At 42.7% G+C, this 12,221-nt stretch overlaps 2 protein-coding genes across 5 annotated transcripts in view; both read left to right on the forward strand.

Moving 5' to 3' along the window:
- cant1a (calcium activated nucleotidase 1a) overlaps nucleotides 1–3,913 on the forward strand; it is a 6,182-nt gene extending 2,269 nt beyond the window's left edge. Inside the window, exons 1-4 of one of the 3 annotated variants that reach the window (XM_035655559.1) lie at nucleotides 7–546; nucleotides 1,545–2,213; nucleotides 2,688–2,891; nucleotides 2,976–3,913. In XM_035655559.1, the coding sequence (XP_035511452.1) occupies nucleotides 1,568–2,213; nucleotides 2,688–2,891; nucleotides 2,976–3,346 (1,221 nt within the window). In that variant the 5' untranslated portion in view covers nucleotides 7–546; nucleotides 1,545–1,567 and the 3' untranslated portion in view covers nucleotides 3,347–3,913. Of the gene's footprint in view, nucleotides 1–6; nucleotides 547–1,544; nucleotides 2,214–2,687; nucleotides 2,892–2,975 lie in introns of those variants that run through there. The other 2 variants (XM_035655558.1, XM_035655557.1) reach the window with 2 other exon arrangements.
- Nucleotides 3,914–4,020: 107 nt separating this feature from the next.
- Nucleotides 4,021–7,141, forward strand: LOC118323560 (galectin-3-binding protein A-like). 2 transcript variants are annotated; one of them, XM_035655555.1, is made up of 6 exons: nucleotides 4,021–4,173; nucleotides 4,481–4,616; nucleotides 4,809–5,012; nucleotides 5,162–5,296; nucleotides 5,423–5,714; nucleotides 5,862–7,141. In XM_035655555.1, exons 2-6 carry the CDS (start codon nucleotides 4,532–4,534, stop codon nucleotides 6,916–6,918), a joined length of 1,773 nt encoding a protein of 590 aa, XP_035511448.1. In that variant the 5' UTR covers nucleotides 4,021–4,173; nucleotides 4,481–4,531; the 3' UTR covers nucleotides 6,919–7,141. The 2 variants fall into 2 exon arrangements, with proteins under 2 accessions (XP_035511448.1, XP_035511449.1); XM_035655556.1 differs by having other exon boundaries at nucleotides 4,031–4,173; nucleotides 4,510–4,616.
- Nucleotides 7,142–12,221: the final 5,080 nt, after the last annotated feature.

Genomic DNA, 12,221 nt, shown 5'->3' on the forward strand with positions numbered 1-12,221 from the left:
AATAATTACAAGAATGACATAATAATGAAGTGTATCGACTTATTGCACATTAACAGAACCAGTAATGACTAATGACTCAGTGTTTTGACACTCTGAGGGAGGAGTTGAAGAGGTCAATGCTTAAAAATGCTTCAAAATAGTTCAGGCCATAAAGGGAAGAGGTGTTTGGTGATTAATTCTCTGTTGATGGACTAATCGTGTCCGCATTTTCTTACCAAATCAATGATGGTGACAGTGGGGCTGTATTATCTGGCTGTATTATCTGTCTTTCCTGATTTACCTGTTCACAGCAGCCGTCCCGTCACTGAATGGGCTCCTCCCAGCCTCCACGTTTACAATGCAGTGTTGGTTGTGCACCTGATAGTCACCCAACCTAAAGCTGGGCTACTTCCTGCTTCTTGTCCTGCAATGTTTAACCCGGCATTCACTCGCTTGATTGAGCTCTTACCAGAATTTAAAATAATGCTGAAAATATAGGCCGAATTGAAGATCTCCAAGCCACCTCGGGACTACAGATTTGATGTAGAGTCTACCTATGGAGAGTATGTGAGTAGGATAAGATTGAGTTTTATTATCTAAATGTCTAATAACGTGTGCCTTTCACTCATTGATGTTCATTATGGGGTTAAAGTACATTTAGACCTTTTAGGGCAAAACAGATGTAACAACTGTTTCCTGCAACTGAATCAGTATAGCTTTATATTCCAGCCAGATCCGTACGGTTCAAGTTACTACGGCTTGTACCTGATAAAATAAACCGGCACAAACCTGAATGGTAAACTGTACTTGAGGAAAAATGACCAAGTTCAAGGCTATGTAACTTTTAAAAGAAGAAATAACACATGAATTCATAAGCGTTATATCACACCACTGCTCCATTAAATTTCCTGCTACTGCCTTATTTGGTCAGGTATGTTACACTATGTTATATAGCATTTAGTGTTCAGCAAAAAGTTACATATTCTCATGAAAATCAGAGGATCTTAAGCTTGTCTGACATTTACCGAGTGAAATGGGCGAGGGATTAGTAACAAGATACTTTTATTCAAATGTATGCTCAGAGATGTGGAGTGTGTCTCTATCTTTAGACCCTTTAGATTTGAAAAAAGAAAAAAAATACTCTTTAACATGGGTGGAAAAAATTGAAGAAACCTCAGGTAGAGCAACAGAGGAGGGGCCCTCTCCCAGGATGAATATACATGTAATAGATGTCATATATATTGAATAGACCAACAGTAAAATAAAAGTATGGACACAAATTATAGCACAAATGAAGAATACGGATCCGGGAGGAATTCCGAGCAACTTCCAGATGTCACCAAACAGATCAGGTCCTTAGAGGACCCGAGCAACTGGTTTTGCTGTTACCTACTTGTAGAGCAAGGGTGAAATATGGGACATTGTAGTCAAGTAGACTCGTTCAACCTGTCAGTTGGTAAATTAGCAATTACACGTCAATCGTTATCTTTTCTTTCTGACAGCCTGCTGCTGCCCTGTTTCGTGTTAGACAAGTGTACTTACTGTCTGTCTTTATTTTCCTTTAGGTCACTCCAGACCTCCGTCCTCCATGCCTGCTCACCCAGGCTTCACTCGACTGGAGCAGAATGAGCCTATGAACAATCTGCGCATCTCTGTAGGAGGCCTCCCTATGTTGGCTTCCATGGCCAACACCACCGATCCTCGTTTCCGCCTGAAGTGGAAGCCCATTGTGGTGGTGGCCTTCTCCCTGGCCCTGTTTCTGCTGCTCTTCATGCACTTGAGCCCAGGCTTGCGCTCTCACTCCTACGGCTCGCACGGCTGGAGAGCCAGTCCCGTCGACACCCAGCAGTCCGATTCTCGCTACAACGACACTTACCCTCTCAGTCCGCCGGAGCACACGCCGCAGGGCACCCGCTACCGCATTGGGGTCATTGCCGACCTGGACACGAGCTCTCGCAGTGACAAGAAGCTGACATGGTTCAGCTACATGCGGCGGGGGTACCTGTTGGTGTCCCAAAGTGGTGACAAGGTAGCAGTTGATTGGGACGCGGACAGGGTGGTGCTGGAAAGCCACCTGTCGGAGAAGGGCAGGGGTATGGAGCTGTCTGAGCTGGTGGTGTTCAATGGGAAGCTCTACAGCGTCGACGACAGGACGGGCATAGTCTACCACATTGATGGCGACAAGGCCGTGCCCTGGGTCATCTTAACTGACGGCGACGGCAACGTTGCCAAAGGTCGGCATTACCCTGTTCTCACACTTGTTGTAATTCAGTATTTAACTTGAGTAATTCCATTTTATGGTACTTGATAGGGAAATGTTGTACTTTTTACCCCACTGATTTTTTTGACATCTTTCTTTACTTGTTACTTTTTAGATAAGTCTAAAATACAATAGCTTGGTCTTGTGAAACCGCCACAAACTCCAGTTCCTCTTATCGTTCCAGACAAACTGTTGGTTAACAGACATTTCCCCTCTGAATCTTTTCACATGGTTTCATTTAAATAAATGGAACTGAGGCTCGAAAAGGTTCGAAGTAGTAGCAGAGTTTGTTTGATCATCTCGCAACTCCCCTAGTTATGTGTGACAAATACAGTTACAGCCATTTTTTCTTTATCATAAATATTTTAAGAAGGGGTTTAAATGCAGGACAAGAGTGTTTTATGTTTAATAGGTACTTTTAATGTACTTATATACTTTCTCCTGACAGGGTTCAAAGCTGAGTGGTTGGCAGTGAAGGACAAGCGCCTGTACGTCGGCGGTCTGGGGAAAGAGTGGACCACCACTGAAGGAGAGTTCGTCAACAACAACCCAGAGTGGGTGAAAGTAGTGGGCTTCAGAGGGGATGTACAGCATGAGAACTGGGTTCCCAAGTACAATTCTCTTAAGTCTGCTGCAGGGATAGCGCCTCCAGGTGAGGATTTAAATCTGGTCCTGCTCAGGATCGCCTCTGTTTCTTTCATCTCCATTCACTCTTCACCGTGTCCCATCTCTGCAGGGTATCTCATCCATGAGTCAGCGGCATGGAGCGACACCCTGCAGCGCTGGTTTTTCCTGCCTCGCCGCGCCAGCAAGGAGCGCTACGAGGAGACGGCGGACGAGCGCCGCGGCACAAACCTCGTCCTCAGCTGTTCGCCAGATTTCAAAGACATCATTGTAAGTCGAGTGGGTCCTCTTAACCCCACTCACGGTTTCTCCTCCTTCAAGTTTGTCCCCAATACGGACGACCAGATCATTCTGGCTCTCAAGTCGGAGGAAGACGCCGGAAAGATTGCCACGTACATCATGGCCTTCACACTTGACGGACGCATCCTTTTACCTGAAACCAAGATTGGCGACGTGAAATATGAAGGCTTGGAGTTCATTTAGAGACTTGCTTTTGAGGCCACTGCACTGTTGTTCTATTTTGTTTACAATCCAGTCACTGTTGAAGTAACTGTACTCGCTGTTTCCTCATTGAGTTTGTTAAAACTCTAACCCTTAAAGGATCATCTTCAGTATAAATAGAACTATGGTGCTGAGACTGTAAAATGTGGTCCTGTTTCGGGTTTTTGAGAAAGTGCCAGTCGAAACAGACAATGCCAGCATGTCTTGTGGTGGATCATTTCCTTCCAAGGCCAAAGGTGGCCCTCAACAGCACTGTAGCCTTTCTTCTAATGAATGTACAAAAGATTAATTTGTCAGACTGTGAGTTTTTTTCCATAAAGAAAAACATTTTCATGCACATACTGCACACTCTCAAAAGGTCAGAGGTTTTTTTCTCCCTTTGCTCCATGTTATCATTCTGTACACACCACAATGTTATTTTCAGTAGAATAACTAAAGGCCTGTTTTTATTCTTCAAAAAACTCAACATTATTCGAAGGACATTTTGGTGAAAATTTGATTATATTGTATGTACTGTTTTTGGTGGGATGAGTAAAAGCTTGATTCCTATTTTCTGCGTCTTGCGATTTGATATGGGTCTCTCTACAAAACTGGGACAGCCATTGTCCTCAAACAAGTTGGGACAAAACACTGTTGAGCAACCTCCTGTTTGCTTTTAATGTGAAATGAAACTTTGGGAAAGCAGCAGAAGTGGGGAAGTGAACCTATGCATCCTGTTTTTAGCAGGACTTAAAAAGGAGTGAGATTCGAGTCACAGACTTCTAAAGAGAGAAGCGCATTTGAGGACGACAGCACTTAACAGCCAGAAGGTAATGTGGTTTCATAATATGTTTGACTGTTTGACCTTTTAATGTATGAATGCACAGATTTGGTTAAGTCAGTTTCAATTTGAATAAATATTAAACTGAACTGCATTCCATCTTAATGAAAACATTAAAACATTAACATAAAGTGCAGGCAAAAGCTACAGTGGTTTTATATTCACTCTTTTAAACAATAGATGTATTGTAAATGCTAAAAGACCACACTGCAGCTCTACTCGGTTCTCTCGAAATCCTTCAGGACATATCTTAAATTGTAAAGTAAAGTAGAAATAGCACATTTCTCACATTGCAGGTTCTTTGTCATCATATATCTGTGTCAAGAGTCCTACACTTGAGGTTGGAAATGCTCACACATCGAAAAGTATGCACTCTGTGGCTTCTGCTACTTCTCCACGTTGCTGGAAGTGCGTTCAGATTGAACTTGTTGGGTAAGTAATATGAAGAACTTGCATTAAAAACTAACAAAATGCTGAGAATTTTTACCTTGAAAGTAATTCAAGCAAAGAAATCCGTTTTAGTACTGTACTAATTTTGGATGTTGAACTGCAAAAGAACTGTATGCAATATGTTTGTTTAACTTATCTGCTGTCATGGTTAATGTCCTACGCCTGTGCATACAGACAGAAACCCTGAGCCGCAGGAAGGTGACGTGAGGCTGTTTGGCTCCAAGAATGTTTCAGAGGGCCGTGTGGAAGTCTACCATGAAGGGAAATGGGGAACGGTGTGTGACGACGGGTGGGACATGGCTGAGGCCCAGGTGGTGTGTCGTCAGCTCCACTTCCCCGGAGCCAAATCTGTCGTCATTGGGAAAGACTACGGCAAAGGTACTTCCTTTTATCCGCCACCAGAGGGCAGCGAAATGATTGTAATGACTGAGGAGTTGTGATTAAAGCTGTGACATACAAACACCGCAAATTCAGCTATCAGAAAGTTCATAATTAACTAATTTATTCCCTTTTATTTTACTTCATAGCAACTGGACCTATTTGGCTGGATGATATTACCTGTAAAGGCACAGAGAAGCATCTGTCTTCTTGTGGTTTCAAAGGCTGGGGAGTGACTGACTGCTCCCACAAAGAGGATGTTGGAGTTATTTGTGAAACAGCCGGTTTGTATCTAAACTCTTACAAGGCAAAGGCCCCATTATAAAGAACACATCTGATCCAGTAAATAGAAAGCTTGTTACTTTTCATGCTCATTTTCTATCCAATGTCCCATTGATTTCTGATTTCAGGCACAAACTTCACCATCGGTGATTCTACACGCTTGCTGGACCATAGCCTCGGTCTGTCTGATGCGCTCGGCCAAATCTTTGACACTGGGAATGGCTGTGACTTCCTGATCTTAGTCCAATTTGCAACTGGAAACAGACAGGAGGACGGGACCCCAGAGATGGTTAGGATAACGATATGTGCGCACAAAATAATCCTCTCACAGTTCCCACTGTTCAATGCTTCAGAGGGAATTAATAACATCACGGTCAGCCTCAGCCAGTCCTGCCAACCGCATTTCACCTCCTTCATCAGGTATACTGAAACTGTAACAACTCATGTTGATTTAAGATACAGAATCCATTTTAATATCACCTAATTGTTTAGTAAGAAGGTACATAGAAAACAAAATCACTGAAAAACCAAAATCAAACCCTTATTCTACAATCTGGTTCTCAATAGGTACATTTATACCCGCAAGATAGACGTGACCTACTCCTCCGTGCAGTGCCTCCACTGGATGGCCTCTAAGTTTGGGGTGAAGCAGCTGATGGAGGACGCAGGCCGGATGTTCTCTAAAATCCTCCCAGACGACACTTTGTTTCACACCCCCCTATCCCTTTACGAATATGCAGAGGAAACTGGGGACTTGGTCCTCCGGGAGAACTGTATTCAGTATCTGGCCTGGAACTACCAAAATCTGACCAGCTCTCCTGCTTGGACTAGCCTCTCCAGTGAGCTCCTCGGAGCCCTTCTAACCCGCTCCGACCTGGTAGTGCCAGATGAATATTTTCTGCTTCAGACTGTGGAGAGGTGGATCACGGAGAAGGGCATCTCTCTCACCAGTTTGAAAACCCAGGTTGACCTGTTGAGTCGTATCCGTTTCCCTATGATCCCTGCTGAGAAACTGTATGAGCTGGAGTACGAGTCTCCTCTCTACAGCACTCATAAGGATATGTATCGTGATAACATGTTGAAAGCACTCCAGTTTAATGTTGTTCTCTTCAGCAATCTGTCCAACCCACAGTTCAGCAGCGAAGATGATAATTTCCAGCCCAGGATCTACACCGCTGAGCCATGGAGCACTGCTATTGAGTTGAAGGATGCTCCAGTCCAAACCCACTATTACAATCACTACAACGGCCACATGTATTATGACTATAATGCTCCAACCAAGTCATTCAGCACACCTGTCCACAACAGCCTGATTTTCAAGGACAACAAGATTAGTTGGGAGGCAAATGTCTTCAAGAACCAACAGCAATGTTCAAACCGAGGTCTGAGGTGCGAGTCCTTCCCTATGGCAAGGCTGTATCCCCAAAACCGCCTCACCCAGCAGAGCCGCATCCTCTTTCGCAACCGGCTCCTGCTCTTGTGCCAAGGCAAGTACATCAGTCAGGTTCAGGATTTCAAGGTCAATATGGCCCAAATCCCTATGAATGAGACCCACGTTGCTGCCTATCCCTGTCCTGATGACAAGTACATCTACCTCTTTGTAGTGAGACCAGAATATGTCTGATTCAGCACCAGGACCGGGCTGAATCTGAATTCTCACATCTGATCAATGTGCCTATTATTCAATACACTGCAATGAATATTATCTGAGTGATTTTTATTTTTCATTGATCTTGTTGATTAGCTACCGGTCAATCACCTGGTTGTGCTTTAATTGATGTCAAGTATCTTTTCCTGATTGTTTATGCGTTTGGAAAAATGAATAAAGTGATTTCTAGAACATTTTCTTTGTGCGTTTCTGTGTGTGACTTAATTTGTCCTTCATAAGAGCAACAGAAAACATAAATCCTAATCTGGAGTTTAATATGAGACACATGACAAGTGCAAACAGAGCCAAGTAATCATCAGACTGATTTATAGCCTCATTTTAGTTCTGGGAGGGCTAAATGAATGCTGTAATATAAACATTATATGACATTTGTCAATGTCAAACATTACCTTAAAGGAACTGTTTAACATTTTGGGAAACATGCTTATGAACTAAACTCATATAAACACAAACATGTAAACTGAGAGAGACATACAATTCGGTGATGGAGGCTACATAGACACACACACACACACACACACACACACACAGCTGGTGGCTCCTTTATTGATTTTAGCTACCTCTTGTCTAGTAACGTTAGCCTTCTGTCTTTTCTGTTCAGCCTTGTGAGGAGCAGCATTCAGAGCTGACTATTATTTAGCTGATTATTATTTAGCCCTTCCCAGCTGCCTTTTCTTTACTGGAATTCCGATTTATCCGCAGGTCCATGCATGGCAAAGAAATCCTCTCCAACATTAGTAATTTAGATCAGTACATGTCTAAGGTCATGTGACTGGATGATGTTGTTACAAAGAAAATGATTCATTTTCAGGAGGATTTTTTTAAAGCTTTCTCCTCTTTCCCTCCTAATGATAGGATCCAGCACATAACCCCTTGCCATTTTTATATTCTGTGTATTACAAAGATTAAACAAATGAGATATAATGTGTTAATTACTGAGCAGTAGTTTTGTTACCTTGAAACCTTAAAGCCTACTTAACAGTGGTAATAATCTTCTCATCTCACTCTCCGTCAGAAAGTTAATAAGCATATTTCCTAAAATGTTGAACTATTCCTTTAATTAACAAGGTATCTGCCCTGACTTTGTGCTAGACTCTCCGTCCGAACTTCTTTCCGTGGGAATAAAACTCAAAACATTTATCAACACACTCGTGCCGAATAGAGAAAAAACAGCAAACTTCAAACACGTTGGCTTTATTCAACATCATCAGATACTGGATGTCAAAGGGTTTTTGTTTACAGGGCTTTGATTAAGATGATAGCAGTTTCCTCTTCATGAATCATGGAATCTTCCCGAGCAATTGTGTCTTCACCACACACCAGACTGTCTTCCAGTCTTCCTGCAGTTCGGCTTCACACAACAGTCACACTTTGACAACATGCAGGCTTACATGCCTGGGCAGGTGGGATAAACCAGCCGCATTTAACGGACAGTGACTCATGGGTTTCTGAGAAAGGCAACTGCCTGTGTCAACAACAAACCATGACGTGATTAAAGACCACCGATCAGTTGCGAGGATTACGTGATCAATGTGTATATTTGAAGATGACTCCTCTGCATGGTTCAGTGTTGTACTCATACCTATGGTTCAGTCAGCCAGGAGAGAGTGCAAGGCTGTGTGCGCAGTGTAATTCACTGGGAAGGAAGGAGGGAAAGTTCAGTTATTTCATCACAGTGTAGACTCGTTTTGCTGTGAGTAATATCTGGCTGTATTTTCATTGTTGTGTCATTTAACCCACCAAATAATTGGCCTTTAAAGTCATCTTTGTTTGTTTGGTTTGCCCCAGTATTTCTAAATTCCATTGAGTGGGTTTTATGAACAATGGTTTAGGTAATTGCATTTAACCGCCTAAACTCCAGTTCCTTCCCGAAATTTCCGAATTCCCCCTTATGTCAGGAAATGTGTTGTAATAACAAAAACACAACAAAATAACAATTCAATTGACACTACAAATATATACATGGCTTATAGAGTTATTATGATACAAATAGTAAAGCCATTAGTTCAAGGGAGCTGTATTTGGAAGGATGGTAGTGTAGTGAATGGAGGAAGTTCTGCGTAAATCAAAATAGCAAACATGTCACTTTTCACACTCCATCTGCGTCACAGACAATACAATGGAAAATTTTAAGTGTTGTGTAATTTCAGTATTAGCTGGTCAAGCTGCGATGATACATATTTTTGTATGAAATGACTACATGTAATGTGAAAGAAATCCCTCAGCGATGATTCCCCTCAATTTACAGACCATTTTGGCGTCTTTCAGTTCATTGTTTTGATTTTAAGGCCTGCAACTTTACAGTTTTTATTCAGGCACATCAGCCTCTTTCAGCCCACAGCAGGCAGCTCTGATAAACCCACTTTTGCTGCCTTCCCATCACAAAGTCAAAGTTAGCAATTTGCTGGTGAACATAGTGGAGCGTTTAACTACTAAACTGCCAGATATTTTGCCTTGGGATTTGGTAAAAAGTAAGAACAGAGCTTAAAGACCTTTGTCAGAAATAAATCTCCAAATGAATGTTAATCTGCTCCATGTCTGCTGGTGAATAGGCAATTGCTTGTTACCACATTCACCACAACACTGTGTTGCGTTGAGTTGAGGTGATACTGTGTCATTGTTGTCTGCCAACCAGCCAAAACGATCTGGAGAGGTTAAACACTTTCTGTTTAATTGTTTGTCATTTCAAGTGCTGCCCCAGACATACTAGTCATGGAGTGACAGCTCTGTAGTGCTGTGGAAGAAATGACTGTACAATAACTGACCTATTGTTTTATCAGTATACGTCTGTTTCGTAAAAGGGTAGTATTCTGTAAACATTACATTAAACGTTACTCTGAGTAACAATTCCACTAAAAGCCAGGCAAGCTACACACAGTCTACGGTTTTGATGCCACACTGAGGCCAGTTCAGAGTCAGACATGGATCCCAGAGCGTGATTTGAGTGGGTTTTTTGTCTTTCAAACAGATGTTTTCCTCCTGTCCCTGAGGTGAATTTGCAAAGGCTGATTCATTGTCTCAGAACTGTCACCAATTAAATATGAATAGCTGTACTGATGAATGGAAAGTGATGGGAATTACCCCTAGGTTGTGGCCGGGTCACACAGATGATAAAGAGGAGGGGGTGGACATGAATCAAGGGATGGATAGTCCGAAAGCTTACAAGGTGGTCAGGTCATGTGGGATGTGTGCAGGCAACAGGGCAGAGAGGGGTGGGGGCGTCAGAGGATGTGGGTCACTGCCACATCACCCACCAGTTCCCGCAATGAGACCCTCTTTTTCTGTCTTGCCGGGCACTTCCTCCAGAAAGTATTCCTGGCCTTGCAAGTCTGTAATTTAGGGGATGGAGGTTCAGGCCATTCCTAAGCCCCTTTTGGCATTTATAGTGGGTAATGTACACAGGGGGCTGCTTACATTGCACTTCTTTGACAAATCAGCCCTCTTTCAACAAATTAAAACCAAATGTTGATACAATAATCCAGATCTTAACTGGCGAGTGAAAACCCCGTTCTAAAGGGAGAGTGGCAGTGTGGGAAATAGCTCAGAATGGTCATGCTGTGAGGTCATTTTGAAATATGCCCAGGAGCCGGCGACACGGCTGTGATCTGAGCAGAGCCCACCACATCAGTCAGCATCTGAGTGCAGAGGAAGCCGACTGTTTGGACAGGGGGCGGCAGGCTTTGCCCAGAAGAAGGCGTCTGCTGTTTCTCTGATATCTTTGGTAAACTGTGGAAAGAGGTGGAAGCATATTTTTTCTGCTCATTTTGTCTTGGATGTGTCACTTCCTTTCACGTGTCTTAATTCCTGTTCCACGCCCCAGCATCTGCGTTGTTGTGCCGTAATATGTGTCTGGTAACTTCTACTCTGCTTACGAGTCACGCTGGCTTGCAAAATTTCTAACAATTTGGTAACTTTCCTTATCTAACTTCATACTCCAATGCTAATGGCAAAGACATGTTGAATTAAATTTTCCTACGGCAGAAAAAGATGCAGAGGTTAGTCATTACAAAGATGACAAGTCAATTGGTTGTCCCATTTTCCTCTCTGCTCTCGCTGTGTCTGCCCTGTTTTTACACAGACATCAAGTAAAAGAAACCTGTGGAAAAGCAACCAGGCAAAAATGCTCAACTATGGAAAAGAGTGGAAATATTTGCCAGAGTAGCCAGAAGGCTGACAGTCGGTGGCCAAATATGATGTCAGGGAGCGAGGCAGCACATACAGCCCTCTCTCTCTCTCTCTCTGGTCCTTTTCATTATTCATCATCAGCTCTAATCATCAAATACACCATGCCCTCACTGTGATCTCCTGCGTCTAAGCCAGAAACAACACGGGAGGCCGCAAACCCAAAACTCTTGAGATCCTCCGTTTCCTGAAGGTGGTGTTGCAGAGTAAACTTTCCAACAAAAGAGCCATCTATTTTTGTGTGCGACTAAGGGATGAGGAACAACTTAAGAATTTGACTATAGCATAATGTTTCTTTCACAGAAGGGTGGAGGGGTTTGGGTAGCTTACGCTGGGGGAATCGCCGCCAGATTGAATCTATTAAGTTTAAGGGGATGATGTCACTTCTCCCCACTCCACCACTCCTCCTTCATTCTTCCTCGGTATTTTCATCTGAAACAATGTTTTAATAGTCTGAATGCACACACATGAACACTCTCCCTGAATTTAAAACCACAGTTGTGGTGTGGCGTGGGCTGAGGATTAGTCAGCAAGAACCACATTAGTATTTTCTCATCTGTGAATTATCATTATCATTATAAAGCAGCTATATTCAGTGATTTTATTAAAAAATATGAAGCTATCAAATGACAGGTGAAAAGGAGTCGCTACACTACACAGTACACTACCTGCTCAGTACCGAACAGCAGACAGACAAACCTGTGAATATACAGTACAACATATAGCAGCTAAAGATCCAGATATTTCCCTCAGCAGTTGGTAGAGACCAAAAACAGCTACAAGAGAGTGAATATTGGACTTACTATCGCCAGGTGACCAGACACACGACTCCAAGTGAATGATAATGTTGCTCTGTAGCTGCTAGATGTGTAAAGAGGCAGTTGTTTGTTAACAGTTTCACCATATTAACTGTATTACACTTCTGTTGGTCATATACTGTAACATAAATGCTACTGGTGGTACTGTTGGGTCTCTGTAAATGTTAAAAGGAGTTCGGTCTAGACCTGCTCTATTTGAAAAGTGTCCTGAGATAACTTCTGTTATGAATTGGCGCTATACAAATAAAATTGAATTGA

This window comes from Morone saxatilis, unplaced genomic scaffold (genome assembly GCF_004916995.1).
Source record: "Morone saxatilis isolate NCDOM2014 unplaced genomic scaffold, NCSU_SB_2.0 Contig14, whole genome shotgun sequence".
NCBI lineage: Eukaryota > Metazoa > Chordata > Actinopteri > Moronidae > Morone > Morone saxatilis.

Excerpts from the sequence above, each read along its gene's own strand:
- LOC118323560 (XM_035655555.1), top strand. The coding sequence starts at position 4,532 with ATGCTCACACATCGAAAAGTATGCACTCTGTGGCTTCTGCTACTTCTC. Across the intron at positions 5,013-5,161 it reads TGGGAAAGACTACGGCAAAG|CAACTGGACCTATTTGGCTG; the intron begins GTACTTCCTTTT and ends TTTACTTCATAG. Across the intron at positions 5,297-5,422 it reads AGTTATTTGTGAAACAGCCG|GCACAAACTTCACCATCGGT; the intron begins GTTTGTATCTAA and ends TTCTGATTTCAG.